This window comes from Arvicola amphibius, chromosome 4 (assembly GCF_903992535.2).
Source record: "Arvicola amphibius chromosome 4, mArvAmp1.2, whole genome shotgun sequence".
NCBI classification, from domain to species: domain Eukaryota; kingdom Metazoa; phylum Chordata; class Mammalia; order Rodentia; family Cricetidae; genus Arvicola; species Arvicola amphibius.
The window spans coordinates 105,036,592-105,054,766 of NC_052050.1; the positions used below are offsets into that span (position 1 = coordinate 105,036,592).

An 18,175-nucleotide genomic window follows, 5' to 3' on the forward strand; every position below is an offset into this window, starting at 1 on the left:
CTCGCGTCCCGGCCCGGCCCCCTGCGCGCGCCAATCACACGCTTCGACGCCGACCCCTCTACCCAATCGCATGCCGTGCCGCGGAACCGCCCTGCTCGGCACGGACCAATAAGAAGCCGTAATTCCCGCCTCTCGGCTGCAGTAACCATTCGCCAACAAGCATCGTGCCTCGTCACCGCCGGGAACACGGAAGTCCTCCGCAGCGCACCACAGACCAGCGGACGTACGGCGGCCAATGGCAGAGCCTCCTGGACCGAACTGACCAATTGTGTGTCTTGCTCCTCCGGCTGGGCAGGGGTGGGGACGGATGGAGAGCTCCTGCAACGCTGATTGCTCCTCGCCCTCAAAGTCTCCTCGGGGTGGGCGGGGCGCTAAGGAGCTTGACCTTGGCGTGACCTCTTCAGTGGGGACGCAGTAGTCCTGAAGAACACGGTGTAGGGGCTCAGTGCGTGGACGGGGTCTAACCCCAGGTGTTGCAAACCTGTTGCCTTCTAGCCCAGGCTGGACCTGAACTACTGCCTCCACCGCCGTGCCCCGTGCCTGGTTCATTCGGCAAAAGACTAATCATGTATTCTCTTCTCCACAACTTTGTGTCCCTGCGGAAACATCCTTTCCTCCTTTATTCTTTGCTTTTAACTGTTCCACAAACCATCATGTTGTTCTCTAGCTCCCGATTATCCCGCCTGCCAGTACATGGTCCCCTAACCCTGGAACCGTGAACACATTTTTCCCTGGATGAAGTCTCTGCTCTATCCTGGGACTTGTAGTCCGTGTGTGGCTAAGGAATGCCTACTCAGTCTTCAAAATCTCGTTCTAACTTACAAAGACCCTAACCCAACACATGTCCTCCGGGTGCTCATCCCTCCCCTGGTCCTGGTTCTGCATTTCCGGTCAGGGGACTGCCAGCAACTGGTCCCTGTCCATCTAAGGAAGGTGTGACGTCAATACTGTCAATCAAACAGGATCTAGAGAGTCACCTTAGTGACAAACTTAGAGCCTGAGAGATGGTCTAGTGGTTCTCAACCTTCCTAACAATCCTTTAATACAGTTCATGTTGTGGTGACCCCCAACCATAAAATTATTTCGTTACTGCGTCATAACTGTAATTTTGCTACTGTCATGAATCATCATGTAAATATCTGATATGCAACCATGAGGGGTCGCGACCCACAGGCTGAGAAGAATCACTGGGCTAGCCTGGGAATTGAGGTGAAATAATACCCTCCGAGTGTGGGTACACCAGCCCCAACCCACTTCCCAGCTTTGGGTGCAACATGACTTCAAACTTCTGCCTCTACCCTGCCTCCCCCCAGCACAGGCCCTTCCTTAAGTGGCTTTTGGATTTTTTCACACACACAATGAAACAGTAACTAATATAGACTGGCATTTGCGGGCTTTTCAGATGAGGCATGAACTCCAGGGTCCAGGGCACTGCTCGGGCATAGTGAGCTGAGCACCCGCAGAGCCCTGGCTTACACACCCACATTAAAAACAGAAACACAAAGTGGCACTGACGGCGCACGCCTTTAATCCCAGCACCCAGGAGGCAGAGGCAGGTGGATCTCTGAGAGTTCGGGGCCAGCTTGCTCTACAAAGTGAGTTCCGGAACTAGAGCTGTTACACAGAGAAACCCTTTCTGGATCCACTGGGGTCTCACAAAGATGGAGGATAGACCGCTGAAGTCTATCAAACCAGAAGCAACCTTTATTCCAGGAAAAAAAATTAAAAATTAAAAAAATAAATCTCCATGGGGCACAAAAGCTCATCAGCTAGCTGAGACCACAGCCAGAGATGGGTGTTTCCGAATTTCCCTATTCATAGCAAGAACCAAGCATTAGGCATGAACAAAAGAATTTTTACAATTCCGAGGTAAAACTCAGATACAAATTGTGCTTCTTTACCGTTTCCATTAACAGAGTTTTTACACTAGTGTTTGTATTTAAAACGTTCTTCCCCAGTGCTCCTGGTGGTGTTTACCAAAGCTCTGCCTTCCCCTGATACTGCCAGTTTTCTGTAGCAGGGAAGGGTATATGGGACAATGCACAACCAAAAACCCTAAAGTCACATACACCCCATCATTTAAAGATTAACTCAGCTCACATCAGTTGCTGGTGGGAGGGGCAGGATATCTAAAAGCTGACCCTCAGTTCGCAGAGGGCTGCTTCAGCCTTGCAGACAGAGCTATGGGTTGTAAAGCAGAGTAACCCACTGTTAATAGTTAATCCTTAAGCTGCTGACAGCCTGCGCTCGTTCTCCTAGGCTCACAACCTTATTTCTTTATTTCTACATTCTTACTTCTGGAATCTACATTTCTATATTTTTATTTTTGGACTCTTCACCCTGTCTCAAAAAACAAACAAACAACAAAATACTCCAAATTTAAACTCCAGGACAAATGAATCAATCTAAATTATTTATTCATTGAATTTAAATTTAGCACCATTTGGAAACAAGGCAAGATTTTTGACTACGTGGAGAGTTTTGAGTCTGTTTGGTGGGACATGTCTACGTTTTCTCGTGGGTGAGTGAGTGGTATCTCTGAGGGCTGAGGATTTGCGCAGGCTGTGCCGCTGGGCTCTCGTTTTTCTTTCCACAACCCCCTTCACTTGTCGCAAACCTTCCTGGGGGGGTCAGCCACGGAGGAGCAGACATCGGGCTTCTCCACTCCCTAGAAGGGGAATGAAAGGCTAGGAGTCAGGTTTGTGGAGACTCCACCCCCTCCAGGGAAACCCCACCTCCTCCAGGGAAACCCCAGCCCCTATCTGGAGAGACTCCACCCCCATCCTGGGAAGACTCCACCCCTCCATGGAAACTCCACCCCTACTGGAGACTCCATCCCCACCCCGGGGAGACCACCCCCTCCAGGGAAACTCCACCCCCTCTCCTGGGAGACTCTGTTCCCTCAGTTGAACCCCATTGATTTGTGACATACTCACCTGGTACAACTGACAGACAGAGCTCAGGAGCTGACTGGGGTCCTTCAAAGGTTTCTGCAAGCCACAGAAGACATGGTTAAGCACAGCTGAGGGGGATACATGAGCCTGGGAATGCAGCACTAGAGCGCTGAGGCAGGAGGATCACTGATAGTTCCAGGACAAGCTCAGTTGTGCCGAACGAGGCAAGGTACCTGGTATCAGGCATAAAAACTCTTATGTGAGCAGAGGCCAGAGCTCAATATATGTTTTCTTTTTCTTTTTTTTTTCTTTTTCTAATTAAACCATTTCTTTCTGATTTATTCATTTTATTTCACGTGCGTGGGTGTTTTGCCAGCGTGTCTGTATGTCATGCTTGTGCTATACGCATGGAGGTCAAAAGAGGGCGTTAGATCCACTGGAATTGGAGTTACAGATATGGTTGCTGGGAATAAAACCAGGATCCTCTGCAAGAGCAGCCAGTGCTCTTAATCACTGAACCATCTCTCCAGCCCCTCATGCAGTGTCTTCCAGTCACGCTCCATCTTGGTTTTTAAAAATAATCTCACTTGAGCCGGGCGGTGGTGGCGCACGCCTCTAATCCCAGTACTCAGGAGGCAGAGGCAGGTGGATCTCTGTGAGTTCGAGACCAGCCTGGTCTACAAGAGCTAGTTCCAGGCTTTAAAGCTGCAGAGAAACCCTGTCTCGAAAAACCAAACCAACCAACCAACCAACCAGACAAAACAAAACAAACAAACAAACAAACAAAAAAAAACCTCAGTTATTTTCAATGAGGATGTCTGTATGTGTGAGGGATGATGATGGTGGGAACAGCACTCCGTTCCTCTGGAAGAGCGGGAGCCCCCAGGGATCCCTTGTGCCGGGGTTCAGAGCCTCAATCCCTCAGGACACTTTACTGACTGCGCAGTGGAGACTCTTACCTCATTGACCAGGACCCAGGGCACGTACTCATGGGGCGGCTGCAGGGCCTTGGTGAGCTGGGCGTTGGCGTGCATGAGCTGCGTGCCGCGCTCCCCGGTGGCACACTCCATGATGCTGTCTGCTGACACCTCTGGAGCATACACCTGCAGGCACTGGGGAGGGGAGGGGTAGGCTTTGCTCAGTTACCCCTGTTATCTCGCCAACTGTCCTGAGTGGCCCCAAACAAGTTGCTTCCTCACTGCTCAGAGATGATTGCTCCAGCTTTGGCAGGCATGGGTGGGGTTCCTGAAACTGAGGCCCGTACTGTTCCCACCCCCAGGACACCTGCTCTGCAGCCTCTACCCTCTGTTGTCTCGTTACCTCAGAGTCTTTGCACAAGCTGTTCCTTCTGTTGGGACACCCTTCCTACTCCTTCCCAGTATCTCACCCTCCAGTCCTTCCAGGTGAGCAGGGCTCGAGGCTCCAGGAGGCTGGGATGTCTGGGGACCATTGGTCCTGAATCACCCTTTTTGGGGTTATTTCCCATAATGCCCTGGAAAGTTGGAGCACCTGGCTTATCTCCTGTCATGATCACTGCTTCTGCACAGTGAAGGTCCCGGGTTCTGTTCACAGTGAAGACTCTGTTCACAGACCTAAGGTTTTTCCTTTCGGAGCTGGAAGCTCCCGGGACCAGGTGGAGGCCCTGTGACTCTCTGCCTCCCGCCCCGGCCCCCTGCAGCCCACAGCAGCCTCGCTGCTCTCCTTCTCCCCACTTGCAGTTCGCCTCCCTCCACAGCTCACCGGCTCAAGTTTCTTCTCCATGTCCTCCAACTCCTCCACACAGACGATGGTTAGGAACGCAGCCTCCTTTGCCAGTTTGTCCAGCAGGCAGGCCTGGAGAGGCGGGCAAAGGTGGTCGGTGCAATGTGGCCACTTCCCCAAACACACACCCGTTCCCCCGCGCACTGAGCTGCAGCTCACCTCCACCTTGTTCAGCCTGCACTCCAGCTCCCCGTGCTGGCACGTGAATTCCCACGTGCCGCTGACATTTTTTTCCTGCAAGGTACCGACCGATCTTGGTGAGCTCAGGTGCTCAGGCGTCTCCACCCCACCCCCGCACCCCTTTTGCCTTTGTTTCCCGCTTCCCGTGCACCTGCGCGTTCCCGTAGGGCACCAGGGTGATGTTGATGATTTCCATAACCATCAACCAGGTCGGGAACAGATCGCGGACCAGGAAGTACCGACAAGCTCCGCAAAGGGACTCATAATAGAGGCTGACATTGACTGGCGGTGCGGGGGGCAATGGGCGTGGCCCGAGCAAGCACAGATCTTGGGCCTGGAAGGAGAGAGGCGTCCAGTGAGGTGCCGCCTCGGGGCCCCTCGCCTGAGACGCTTATGATTTGTTCAGCCTTGTAACACTGGGGACCAGACCCAGGGCTGTTTTATGCATGCAAGGCGTGCGGTCTACATCTGGGCCACGCCCCGGACCTTCTGAGTCTTGCTGAAGTCTACATGGCATTCCGCAATCACAGCTTATCTGCAAAACGGAAACTGGCAAACTCGCAAACTCACAAACAGTAGGCGCTCAGTAAATGCACCATCCTGACTACATTAGGTAAGCGCTAAGACTTGCATATTTGTAGCTGTGCATGGTGGTGCATACCTTCAGTCACAACACTAGGGAGGCAGAGGCAGGCGTTCGAGACCAGCCTGGTCTACATAATGAGTTCCAGGATGGTCAGGCTACACTGGCCCTCCGAAAAGCAAAAACAAATCAGAACAACATAAGAAAAAGAAAGTAAAAGAAAAATAAGACATGCATATTTGTAGTTATTGCTCTCAGTACTGTTTAGTGGCATACACTCTGAAGCCAAAGCACGGCTCTCTCTCTCTCTCTCTCTCTCTCTCTCTCTCTCTCTCTCTCTCTCTCTCTCTCTCTCTCTCTTTCTCTCTCTCTCTCTCTAACTTTGCGCACCAGAGCTGAGCCGAAGCTTTTCACCCACGCAGACTCTATTCATTCTTCCTCTCCTGTGACCCAGGGAAACTTCACCCTGTCCGCCTGACTAGACACAGGAGGGAGCTAATGCGAGCAGACTTCCTGTTCCCGGGGAGGGCAGGAGTCTGAGCAAGGCACTGGGCGTGAGGGGCATGTGTTTGTTCCGTGTCAGAAGCATGCCAGCCCTCCCTTCCTCGGTTGGAACGTACACAGTAAGCGACAAGAATTGCGTGAGGGTGGAGGACGGACCAGTGGTTCAACAGGTCTGGAGCAGAAGCCACCTCTCCCCCCCCCCTCCGCCCACGCCCGCCTACTCCTCAGCTCTTGGCTCAGATGTATACTATACGTGGTTGATAAATGCTCGGGAGAGGAGGGAAGGTGATAGCTGCGTGTCTCAGACCTGCGATGTGGAAGCAAAACGACTTGGACACGGCCAATTCCCAGATGAGAGGTTGGGAGATGTCCCTGGCCACGACCTTGGAGTTCCCCGAATGAGTTCACGGAGTGCCGAGAAGTTGCCTGCGTGGACGCCTGACCCTGTCCCCTCCTGCGCGTCGCGGTCCCTACCTTACATGTGGCCGCAACCTCGGAGGACCCTTGCCGCGGAGATGCCCTGGCTGCTCTGGGGATCTCAAGCGGAAGCAGCAGCAGCAGAAGGGGTAGCAATGGCAGGAGCAGAGACCGAGGCATGGCCGAGGACGAAAAGGCTGAGAGGACTGCTGGCTGGGCCTTGGAGGCGGGAGACTTTAAGCAAGCAGAGGCCCCGCCCCTGAGACCACACCCCCAGGCTCCTTTTACCCCAGGGCCTCCTTTCCTGCAGGCTCCACCCCAGCCCAGAGTTGCGCCCCAAATCACGAGGCCACTCGGCCTTGTCCAGCGTTCCCTCCTCCCGCGGCCAGAAGGTACTGTCACGTCACATGAGGCTTTGGAGCAGGGACAGAAGGGGGAGTCTCCAGACACTGACTGGCTGAGACAGGAGGCAGAGTCCTCGTTTCCCACCCTCTAGTTTTGCGGAGGTGGGGGAGTGACACCCTCATCACTAATTCCTGCCCCCACCACCCCAGGCCGGGGCAAATCAGCCTCAGCACATCCTCCTACCTCCACTGACTCCGGCTAGACCTCATCACAGAAGCCAGCTCAGGCAGGGCAACTTCCCATCTCTATGGTCCTGGGCTCCGGCTTGGGGTGGGGGACACAAGTGGGGTACTTTCTTCCAGCAACTGTGTGGGCAAAGCCCCCTGGCACTGGAGTGCCTCACAGGGAGGGAGGTGCGGGATGTGCCTGGATGCCGCCTCTTTCCATCAGCCGCAGTTCCCATTCTGTAAAATGGGTCATGAGTGACAGACTCATGGCTGATGACAGAGCCACCAGGAAGGGCTGAGGTAACCTAGGTTGGGACTGGAACCTCTGCAGCAAGTCAAGATGAAAACTGGACACGGGGGACTCTGGAGCAGTGACAGGCCACAGAACACAGCAGCAGGAAATATTCCCGGGAAGGTAGTAACTGAAGCTCCAGGCTGAGGCCGGGGACTCATGACAGGGTCTGCTCCAGTTCTGGGGAGACCGTAGTTTTCTGTGCAGGAGGCAGCGGGCTGCTGAGGCGACCTGAGTTCCACAGCTGAACTGCTACAGGCTGAGGGAACCTGCTCTAACCAAGACCGGGCCTTCCAGAACCTCACATTGTTTGGGCATAGACTCCATCCCAAACGTACCCCCAGCCCCACACTGGGGATTCTAGGCAGGGGCTCCACCCCCGAGACACGCCCCCAGCCCCTCACTGGGGATCCTAGGCAGGGGCTCCACCCCTGAGCTACACCCCTACCACAGTAACATTTGTTTCCTATTAATGTAAGCTTGTGTGTCTCCTGCCTCAGCTTCCCTGGATCTGGCATCACAAGGTGGAGTTCTTAAACTGCCCAGGATGTTGTCTGGACAATATCTGGAATTATGAGATAAAGGGACTCACAGAGGACTGGGTCAGAGACAGGTTCTCTCGGTTCATTTGTCCTAGCTGAGCCCAAAGGTGCTCCTGGACACAGTCTGGGGCAGGTTGTGCGGTGGGGGAGCACTCAGCAAAGTACTCCTGGGCTTAGTCTTAATGCATTCCGCCCCAGGGGAGGGCTATTATTAGGGTTTTATTTTTGCTAATGACTGCAGGCAGGCCCTAGGGACTTGTTCAACAGGTGCACAGAGGTCCAGAGCATGGCCTCACCTCATCACTCAGGGAGACGAGGGACATGAGACACCCTTGCGGATGGCCCGAGAGGTTGACACCTCTCTTCCCGACAAAGAAGTCAAAGTGGATTGTGTGGGTGTGACTGGCACAGCTAGCTTCTGCTTGCCTGAGCACTGTCAGAGCTGTGGGTGAGGCCTGCAGCCTGGAGCTGGGGCTCTGAGATGCAGTGCTGTGCTGTGTGAACATGGATGAGGCCTTGACCTCTCTGGTGTTGAGGGGGTGGAATGGAGAAAAGGGCACACTAAGCTTAGTGTCTGGGAATCAGAACGGCAGGTGCGAACAGCGTGAGTGGCTCACTACAGAAGTCGAGCATTCCAGTCCACAAAGACACTCAGCCGACAGGTACAATGTTTCATATTCGTATCAATAAACGTACCGTACAAAACCCGTTCCCTGTCAGCCCTGGGCAGATATGGGGTCCAAGGGCAGTAACACCCAGGGTCCTTGTCCCAAAGAGGAGGAGATTGCACAGTTGGAGAACAGCGCGGGGGCCTGGGCAGGGCCAGGCAGCCGAGTTCTAATTCTGCCTTCTGGAAGGGGAACTCTGCAGCTGTGGGGTAATCCCCTGCCGCTGGTTTCGCTTCGACCTTTAGAGGGGAAGTTGGGGTCTGCGGGGCGGGTCCCGCCCGGCCCCGAGTGTCCAGGCTAAATTCCTGGAAACAGCCCAGCGCAGTTCCTTCCTGCCCTGGCCCCGGGGATATGGCTTGAAAATCTCGGGGCACCCACGTGGAGGCCCCGCAGCCTCTGTAAACACGGCAGTGCGGCTGGGAGGGACAGGGCGAAGACAGGGCAGGCGAGTGGGGGTTTCTCAGCGGGCCATGGGCGGGCCAGGCCCGGGTGCGCGCACCGGGTGAGCAAGGGTGACTGTGAGCGCGTCGTTGTGCTGCACAAGCGACGCGTGCTGGTAGTGCAGCACCAGCTCCTTTAGAGACGCGTACAGGTTGTAGGGTTCCGCAAAGCCGAAGCCTGTGGCCGTGCGGTAGATGACGCAGTGCTTGGTATCGCCGTCCACCCTGCGGGCCCAGACAGCAGCTTGGAGGGGAGGTTATGCTGGCTCTCCAGCCCCATCTGCCTCCACCCCCTCCTGGCTGGGTAGGCAGGGCCCGGCCGCACACCGGTGCTCAATGCACTCTCAAGGAACACCCCACCCGGACCCCAGCCAGGCACTCACACCACGGAGCATGCGTAACAGCCGCGCTGGCTGCTCTCCCGGATGAGGAAGGTCCCGTCCCTTTTGCCACTCAGCATCTCCTCGGCCTGTGTGCGGTTGATCTTGCCCACGTACCACGTGCGCTCCTCATGGTGGGGGAGGGTGTCCTCATCCTCCATCAGTGAATACTGGCTGTGGGTGAAGCAGGGAAGGCGCCCTGGTCACTCACCCACCACTGCCCAGCACACATGCCTTCCCCTTGATGAAGTCCTCCTTGCCCCTTGCAGGGCATCACTCACTCCTCAGTCTCGTTCTTGATTCCCAGCCACTCGTTGATCTTCCTCTGTCGGGCACCTTTCTGGGTGAGCCACCTGGCAGGGCAGAGGTGTGTGAAGGGAAACTGAGGTGCCCTAGAGTGGATTCTCACTGCAGTACCTCTGGCTGCCGTAGGGGGCGTCAGGAACCCGTGGCTTCCCCAGCACAGGAGGGGAGGGGACAGCAATGGTGGGCACGGGGCAGCGCTTGCAGGAATGGGAGCACGGTGCCACTCACACAAGGTACTGGTCCCGGATCTTGCGTAGCTGCATGAGATCGGGTTTGAGGCTGTTCATGCGCTTGTCGATCTCTCGGTTGTCCGAGGCCTGCGCTCGCAGGTCCTGTTCCAGCTTCGTGCGACTCTCATGGATCTCCGCAATGCGAGACTTGAGTCGCTCTGAGTTCAGCAAGATCCTGAGGGGAGGGGTGTGGCAAACTCCTACACTTCCTCCAAAGCCCATTTCCACACATCACCAACCTCCTTCATCGACCCTCCTCTCCCCAGGCACCGTGTCCCCGGGACGGGCAGACCCACGCACCTCTGCATCTCCTTCTCATTGCCCTCTCGCCGGAAGCGCTCCAAATACTCCTTGCTGCACTTTTCCTGCGTCTGGCCCTGTTCTTCGAAGATCTTGATGGTCTCATTGAAGGCCTCTATGGCTGTACGCTTCATCTGCAGCTCCTGCAGATGGGGTCGGCCTCAGTAACTCCCAGAGCTCCCTGAAAGGCCCTCAGTAGTAGTGGAGGAGGATCTTGCTCCAACTGTCTCTCTCACAGCGAGCAGCAGTATCCTAGTGCTGGCTACCTGAAGACCTCCTTCCTACTCAGCCTCCACACTCTTCTCCAGACCCATCCTTCCTTCATGTCCTTTTCTGATAACTGAGCACCGTCCAGCATGGGGCAGCAGCGTATAGAGCCAGGTACCTGGGAGGTCCGTGTGTACTCCTCGTACAGCTGGTCGTACTCGCGGCTCTTGTCCTGGTACTGCTGGTGGTAGACTTTGAGCTGCGCACCCACGGCCTCGACGCTGTCCTCCTTCACCACCTGGTCCTGCTGGTACTTGGACACAGGGTAGAGCAGGCGCGTGTCCAGCTTGGCGTTATACTGGGCCAGCGACTCGTGGCGGTAGTGAGAGATGAGCTCTACCACGGAGCAGAAGGTGAGGGGCTCCGAGAAGCCGTAGTGACCATCCCGGTGGAAGACTTTGATCAGCTTGTTGTTCCCGCCTTTCCTGCATGCGGGGGCGGGGTCAGCATCACAAGAGGCCCCAAACCCCTGGGCCCCCACTGCCTGGGCCCCGGCCCCACCTGAGGGTGAGCGTGTACTCTCCTTGGATCTTGCTGGATGCATCCCGGACCAAGAAGGTGCCATCGGGTGTGTCCCGGAGCCTCTCATTCACCTCTTCCCTGGGGGGGGACATGGGCATGGAGCCACTGACCCATACTGTCCACCCCCCTCTTCCACCACCGCAGCAAAACTACCTGGAGATGTCTCCCCAGTACCACTCTGCATCCTGAAGTGACAGTGGGTTTCCTCCATTGGCCAGGGCTGTGGGGGCCGGCTTTGCCTTAGAGGGTTTGGGTGGCAGTGCTGGGGGACAGGGAAACATGCATGCGTTACGCACCAAGTACATATGGAATCGGGAACAGAGGTGGGGGTGAGAGCACTGTCACCTGGGGGGGCAACATCCTGCTCATCCACGTGTTCCTGCAGCAGCCTCCCCAACAGCAGCCCTGGGAAGTCAGGCCCAAGCTCACTCCTAGGGACAAGTGGGGCATCAAGGCCTGGAGTTACAGCTGTGCCACACGCTCCCACGTGTGCACAATCATGGGACGGCAGATGCAGAGGGTAGCAGCTGGCAGTGTGGGACGTTGCTCGCAGCTCCCTCACTCTAGCCCCAGGTTCTGCAGCCACTGTCCCAACAATGGGGCTCTTCTTGGTGTCACACCCACACAGCTCTGACCACTCCCACCAAGCCCACTCACCCATCAATATCACTCCCTGGCGGAGGTGTGCGCAGTAACAGTGGCCCAAAGGCGCTAGCAAGCGAGCGGACGGCTGTGGCCTGGGCAGGAGCTCTGCGGGCCACACGGCCCAGGTGCTGCAGCAGGAACCGCAGCGTGAGTGCCTGGTGCAGCGGTAGTGTTGGGGGTTCCAGCACTGGCCCCACGGGCCCTGCAGCCTCTGCAGGCAGAGAGCCAGCCAGGAATGGTCAGCCAGGCCAGTGACTACCCACCTACCCACCACCGGTCCCCACATCCCTCCCTGGTTGGCTGTACCCCGCAGTGCCCGGTGTGCCTCTGCTGCAGCCTCAGGAGTCACGACAGCTGTAGGCAGTGCCAGCAGGAAGCCCTTCACAGCATCACACAAGGTGGTGCGGTCCCACTGCTCCACGTCACTCAGGGACCAGTCTGCAGGCAAGGGCAAGGCGTCACGGTCCAGCCTGGGCATATGCCCGCCCTTCCCGTCAGCAGAGGAAAGCGAGCACAAGTTCTCACCTGTCCGAGGTGCAGGCAGCTCCGGTCTACTGTAGCACTCACTGTCCAGCCCTAAGGGAAGGGGACCCATGAGACCCAGACCATCTCCCCACTGGGCACCACCCCTTCCCATGCAGAGACCAGGATGGCCCTGGATGGCAATGCTGGGGCCACAGTTGGCCTGGACCTCACCTGCTTGCTCAACGGACTCTATCAGCTTGACCAGAATGGGTGGAGCAGGCTCAGGGGGGGAGAACTGCTCCGCCAGGTCTGCCAGTGTGACACCTGGAAGGGGTCAGGACATGAGTCCATGCCCGCCACACCTGTTAGCCTCAGTGTGGGTGGCTGCAGGTGGTGGAGGCTTGGGAACCTGGGGCTACGAGGAGGGCTCCATTAGTGGGAAATGACCTCACAAGTTACCACAAGGAATTATAAGACCAGGAACGGTACCCCCCCCCAAAAAAAAAACAGACGAAAGCAAGGCGTGGGAGTAGACACCCAGCACTCAGGTGTCGAAGGCGGGATGGCCAGTTCCTAGCCAGTCTGGGCTACACAGAACCTTTCTCCAAAACCAAAAAGGTTGTGGTAGAGCCAGTTTCTGTACTAGGCTGGAACAGAGAAGCCAGACCAGCCTTTTCTGCCACTTTAAATGCCTGGTCTCTAAAAGCTTCTATGGTTGGACCCATGTGGTTTCACGGTGGGTTGTGACAGCCACTGAAACTCTATTATGACCCACTGTGTAACCCTGAGCGCAGGGCTAACCCTCTCTGGGTTTAAACTTTGAAACAGCCAAACGGTAGTAACTTTTTTGTTTTAGGTTTTATTTTTGAGACACGATGGCCTGGAACCCACAGAGATAGGCCCAGCTCTGCCTCCTGGAGTGCTGGACATGGGGGCATGGACCAGCAGTCTGACTCTTTCTCCTGCTTTAGAGGAGGGTCTTACTACGTAGCCCACATGGGCCTCAAACCCGCAGCAATTCTCTTGCCTGGGTCTCCCCAGTAATGGAATGGCAGGCGCCCGACACCTGGCTTCCTACTTTCTCCCACCTCAACCAAGCTGGGCCTCCCAGCCCAGCCCCCTCCCAGGAGCCTGGTTCCCTGCAGGGCCTTTTGTGTACAGGTGTCCCACCTCGGCAAGGCTCTACCTGCCCCTACCATCTCAGTTGGCTCTGGCTCTCAGCAGGGACGCCCTGGCACGCAGCAGAGGCAAGCCAGGGCCTGCGGGGCCTTTCTGAGAGGAGCGGCCCAGCTCTATGGAAAATGAAAGAAAGAACAAACTCCCCAAAGCAGCGGCAGGAGTCTGGAGAGGAGGTGGGCAGCACCCCGCCTGCGGTGCAGGGGAGGAGGGGCGCGGCAGTTCTAGACCCCAATGCCAAACAGGGAGGCCCCGTGGGTAAAGGCCTTACCCTTCGGGAGATGCAGAGGACCGCTGAGGGAGCTGGCTGACCATTTCCAGGTGGTTCTTCAGGGTCTTTGCTGGGAGGGAAACTGAGGCTGCAGAGAGCCAACCTCAGCCCTGAAGGTTTGAGGGTGAGGTGGGGCATGTGAGGTGGCTGGACCTTGGCCAGCTGGGGAGGGAGGCGGCTGTTACTGGGGCAGCCACAGGCTCTGGCTGCGAGCCCAGATGGGCTGGGGCCCTGCGGCTGGCTCTCAGGGCCAGGCCTGGGCTCTGGGGACACCAGATGCTGCATGGCCCGAGCCAACCTCCCAGGCCTCAGCTGCGCTGCAGATCCACCCCAAGTGAGGGCTCCAACCAAACACTATTTGCATTGGACACAAGATCTCGACAAGTAGCCCTAGAACGCTCCGTGATCCTCCTGCCTCAGTCTCCCCAATGCTAGGATTCCTGGCATGTGCAATCATGTCTGTGCCTGAGTGTCTTCAACAGGCTTGTGGGGTCCTTGTCTCCCACTGTGTTCCACACCCTGACCGAACTTCTCTGGGAGTATGGCTGCTTTTGAGGCTGAGCAAAAGCAGGGTTAGAGGCGCCTATGGAGGTCACTGCAGCTTCAAGAGGCTCCTGCTCCTTCAGAATACCTGCCCGCCCACCCTTCTCACGCCCCTTCTTCGCTCCCTGAACCTGCCACAGGGCCTTTGCACTAGGTGTGCACACTGCCCCGGGGGCCCCACCCTCAACAACTCACCACCTTCTCACCAGGGTGACATATTCTCACTTCCTGAACAAGAAACCTGACCAGGACCTGTCTCCAGGGCTGAACTCAGACAGCAGTGTCCTAATGGAGGTTCTCTGCAAATAACCGCACGGCTTCCCCCAGCTCACCAGAGGAGACCTGTAGACCAGGCTGCAGGGCCAAAGGACAGACTCCCGTTCCAAGGTGTCTGCTCACCTGACTCGGAGGGCCCATCCAAGGGCCTGGCAGGCAATGGACGGGGGCCTCGTGGGCGAGGTCCTGGTCGAGCCAGAGCGACGGGTCCTAGGAACTCCACATACGTTCCAGGGAAGTCCCCTCGCTGCCGGGTACGCTCATTGAAGCCAGGCATCCAGCCCACATTGTGTGGGCAGCGCTCCCCTCCATCTGCCACGCCCAGGGCTTGCAGGGCCCCCCGGCTCACCACCAGTAGGTCTCCAGGCAATAGCTCCAGGTCCTCGGGCCGCTCCCGGCGGAATGGGTACACAGCCCTGTACTGGAAGCCCTCAGCGCCTGCCATAGCTGGGCCTGGTGGGGTCTGGACAGTCACGTGGCCCCCGGAGGCCCCATGGGCTGGGGCAGCCGGTGTGGTAGGCTCACAGACCTCTACTTCAGAAGTCACCGGCGGCCTCGGGGCCGCTCATGCCTCACCACGTGTCACAGAGTCCACCATTTAGTCACCTGTGCAAGGCTGTCTCTGGTGTTTTCTCAAATCACTCAGCTTGTGTCCCCCATGAGATGGCCAGGCTGGAGTAGGCAGATCACGCTGTCATGAGCTGAGCCGTGGGTGCCCAAGCTTGCTAGCTCTTCAGGGTATGTCTGACACCAGATGAGGAAACCCAGACCACAGGCTGCTACCATGCTCAGCCAGGGATGCCAGCCTAGAGGACATGGACGAGGCGGAGTAAGCCCTGCCAGAAAGCCCCAGCGACCTTGGGCTGGCCCTGCTCCACTCCGAGTACCAGTTTCGCCATATGTACAGGGTACACTAACAGGCGTCCTTCAGGGTTGCTGGGAGCCGAGTACTTCTCTGGCCCCGCTAGGGATGGGGAAACAGGTTTGGAGCTCTCTGGAAGACTCCATTGGTCTGAAGGTAGCTAAGGTTAAACCACACATGTAGCCAAGCTCAAGATAAAGGTAGGGATAAAGGTATTGACCCACGTGGCCTCTTAGACTCAGTGTAGGAATGGTGCCCTGGGGGCTAATGAGGAAATCTGGGGGACCCCAAGAAGGGGTTGAGCCAGTAGAGCAGCAGACATGGCCTAGCAGAACTGAGGTCTGGGTGGGTGTCCAAGGAAACAGAAGCCCCAGTTCCTTGCAGGGGAGGGATAACAGGGTGCAAGGGAGTCCCAGCTTGCCTTAGTCTGGGGCCCTCTAGTGATGCAAGAGAGGGGAGGTGTCAAGAACCATGGGCACCTTACTGCCTGCCACAGTAGAAGGGGGACAGGAGCTGGACACCACCATGGTGGGCTGCAGGGTGGTAATGCGCCCCAGTTGTCCTAGAATGGATCCCCATTCCAGCCTGCAGTTCGGTCCTCTGTGCATTCTCCTGGGGGGCTGAGGGACAACGCAGTCCGTGGACAAACTAATCCCTGCAAAGGCCTGATGGTGGAAGCCGCCTGTCTAGGACGCACAGTGGCTTTCAGAAAAGCACCATCCAACAGGCACCTTTCGTGCCAAGTGAAGGGTCTGGGCATCATCCCCAAATCTTGGGGACCAGTGTAGGTGTCCTAGCGGGGGTTCAGGGCTTCATGGGCCCCTTGTAGCCTGCATGCTATATAGGTAGGGAAACTGAGGGTCGGAGAGGCCTCTCCTAAGGGAGCCTCCCGTCCGCCCCCGCGCCGTGCACGTCTGCACACGCGGAGGGGGGGGAGTGTACCGCGGAACCCCTAATGCAAAAGGTGGGGCCCAGGGTGTACGCATACTCTGCGTGCTCACGAACAAGAGCGGCTAGATCCTCGTGCACCCCGAAGCCCCCCGGACACCGGAAGTGGCCGGACCCCGGGTCGTGACCCGAAGTCCCCCCCCCCCGCCCCACTGCGGGCGGGGACCTCCCGGCCTGGAGACACCGTCTCTGTACTGCAGACTACACCGCTCCACTTTCAGTTCGGAACCCGGTTCCACGCGTCCCCCACACTCCTCGTGTTCCCGCCGCCGCCATCTACTCACCCAGTCACGGCCGCCGCCGCTACCACCGCCGCCGACGCCGCCGCCGCCGCCGCCGCAGCCGCGGGATCCCTGCGTCAGCCGCCGTCGCCGCGGTTCCAAGTCGCCGGGCCCGCCCCCCGGGCGGAAATAGCCGAGCGCATTCGGGCCGGGAGGGCGGTCCTTCCCCCACCCCTTACCGAGGTGGAGCCCGAAGACCGAGGAACGCGGGTACGCTTCCGGAAACAGCCGAACGTACTCCCGCGGGAATGGTCGCCTGCTGTTTGCCACTAGACAGCCGAGGGTGGCCGGAAACGGCCGAGAGCGACCGAGTCGGGAGAGCGTTCGAGGGGCTGCTGGGCTAGTAGGGAGGCTGTCGAGGGGATACGGAAACACTCAAAAGCAAGAGGGTCGGAAAGATCAAAGCGCGTCCGAGAACAGCCAGGCGCAGCCCGGCAGGGACTGCGAGCGCTCGCTCCGAAGCCGGAGGGCCGGACTCAGTCCTGAGACCCCTGAGCCGTTCCGAAGAGCCGAACTATGACAGCGGGTTTGTTTTTGACAAAGTTGTAAAGCTGCAACACCGCGGAGCGTATCTGGAAAGAACCGAACGGCCTCAACTACAAGTCTAGGGAGTTGACACGGGGGGGGGGGGGATACCGACGGCTTCCGGAAGTTGCCGAAGCAGTCCGGGTCTACCGGACGAGTTAGGCAGACGATGGAAGGCGTGAAAGGCGAAGGCGCTCTCATGGCAACCCTCGGCGTCCGGAAACAGCCCGTGTCTGCAGCCCAACACACGCAGGAACGCGGTGGCCCAAAGCCCGGAAGCACGGTTGTTTCCGGAAATAGCGACAGGCGCTGGCAGTTGGCTTGGCTAAGAGCGATTATTTGTAGGAGGACCGGAAGTAGCCGAGCTTGTTCGCCTTATTTCGGAGGGACTACTTTTCTAGTTCAGCCCAAAGACTAGGGTAGAAAATAGAGGCAGGGGGTTGCAGCGAGGTTTCAGCGGTTAAGGGTGCTCGCTGCTCTTTCAGAGTGCCCGGTCTCAGTTCCTTACACCCGTGTAAATACCAGCCGCTTGTAATTGGAGGACCCGACGCCCTCTTCTGGTGTTTCTGGGACTGGGATTTGCAGGCAAATGGTGCACATATAAATTAAATATACTTTTAGGAGCAAATATACACAGATAAACTTACTTGCTAATTGAACAATTAAATTACATTTTTTGGAAATGGTCTCACTGTGTAGACTATGCTAGAATCAGAGGCGAATGCTACCACGCTGGTTTTTTGTTTTTTGTTTTAACTTTTTTGTTTTTCGAGACAGTGCTTATCTCTGTAACTCTGGCTGTCCTGAAACTCGCTCTGTAGACCAGGCTGGCCTCCAACTTAGAGATCCGCCTGCCTCTGCCTCCCGAGTGCTGGGGTTAAAGGTGTGCGCCACCACTGCCCAGCTTTGTTTTCTTTTTCTTTTGTTCCCATTTTTATCCTGTGCCTGGGCGTTTTGCTTGCATGTGTGTCTGTGCACCACGAGTACCTGGTGCCAGTGGAAGTAAGAAGAGGACATCAGATACCCCGGAACTGGACTTAGATGGCTAGCTGTGAGCTACCATGTGGGTGGTGGTAATCAAACCGTGTCCTCTGGAAGAGCAAGCCCTGTGCTTTTAACCACCCAGCTGTCTTATCGCGTCAGCTCTCTTACCCTCCGAAGCAGTCTTGTTATGAGCCCTGACCTGCATGCTTCCATCACCTGTGTTTTACAGGTCCATATTGTCATGCCTGGAAACACTTTATTTTCTTTAGTTTTATCTTAGAGATGGGATTTTTTGTCCTATTGCTCTGGCTGGTCCAGAACCCAGTCTCCTAGATGGCTGG

The 18,175-nt window shown here is 56.9% G+C and overlaps 2 protein-coding genes across 3 annotated transcripts; both read right to left on the reverse strand.

Annotated features, from left to right (window-relative positions):
• Window positions 1–2,400: 2,400 nt before the first annotated feature.
• Window positions 2,401–6,562, reverse strand: Ifi30 (IFI30 lysosomal thiol reductase). The gene is made up of 7 exons (XM_038326503.2): window positions 6,397–6,562; window positions 4,987–5,169; window positions 4,815–4,889; window positions 4,635–4,727; window positions 3,854–4,006; window positions 2,937–2,990; window positions 2,401–2,668 (listed from the first exon to the last, which is right to left on the reverse strand). Exons 1-7 carry the CDS (start codon window positions 6,517–6,519, stop codon window positions 2,603–2,605), a joined length of 747 nt encoding a protein of 248 aa, XP_038182431.1. The 5' UTR covers window positions 6,520–6,562; the 3' UTR covers window positions 2,401–2,602.
• Window positions 6,563–8,403: 1,841 nt separating this feature from the next.
• On the reverse strand, window positions 8,404–16,409 carry Pik3r2 (phosphoinositide-3-kinase regulatory subunit 2). Of its 2 annotated transcripts, XM_038326502.2 has the most exons (15): window positions 16,329–16,409; window positions 14,358–15,040; window positions 12,200–12,292; window positions 12,029–12,079; window positions 11,810–11,941; window positions 11,516–11,714; window positions 11,204–11,289; window positions 11,012–11,120; window positions 10,838–10,936; window positions 10,455–10,761; window positions 10,070–10,212; window positions 9,768–9,944; window positions 9,515–9,586; window positions 9,237–9,407; window positions 8,404–9,078 (listed from the first exon to the last, which is right to left on the reverse strand). In XM_038326502.2, exons 2-15 carry the CDS (start codon window positions 14,677–14,679, stop codon window positions 8,874–8,876), a joined length of 2,166 nt encoding a protein of 721 aa, XP_038182430.1. In that variant the 5' UTR covers window positions 14,680–15,040; window positions 16,329–16,409; the 3' UTR covers window positions 8,404–8,873. The 2 variants fall into 2 exon arrangements, with proteins under 2 accessions (XP_038182430.1, XP_041910894.1); XM_042054960.1 differs by lacking the exon at window positions 16,329–16,409 and having other exon boundaries at window positions 14,358–16,151.
• Window positions 16,410–18,175: the final 1,766 nt, after the last annotated feature.

Excerpts from the sequence above, each read along its gene's own strand:
- Ifi30 (XM_038326503.2), bottom strand. The coding sequence starts at position 6,519 with ATGCCTCGGTCTCTGCTCCTGCCATTGCTACCCCTTCTGCTGCTGCTG. Across the intron at positions 4,890-4,986 it reads TGCCCTACGGGAACGCGCAG|GAAAAAAATGTCAGCGGCAC; the intron begins GTGCACGGGAAG and ends GGTACCTTGCAG. Across the intron at positions 4,007-4,634 it reads TGGAGAAGAAACTTGAGCCG|TGCCTGCAGGTGTATGCTCC; the intron begins GTGAGCTGTGGA and ends TCCCCTCCCCAG.
- Pik3r2 (XM_038326502.2), bottom strand. The coding sequence starts at position 14,679 with ATGGCAGGCGCTGAGGGCTTCCAGTACAGGGCTGTGTACCCATTCCGC. Across the intron at positions 12,293-14,357 it reads GGATGGGCCCTCCGAGTCAG|GTGTCACACTGGCAGACCTG; the intron begins GTGAGCAGACAC and ends GACCCCTTCCAG. Across the intron at positions 10,213-10,454 it reads AGTACACACGGACCTCCCAG|GAGCTGCAGATGAAGCGTAC; the intron begins GTACCTGGCTCT and ends CCCCATCTGCAG.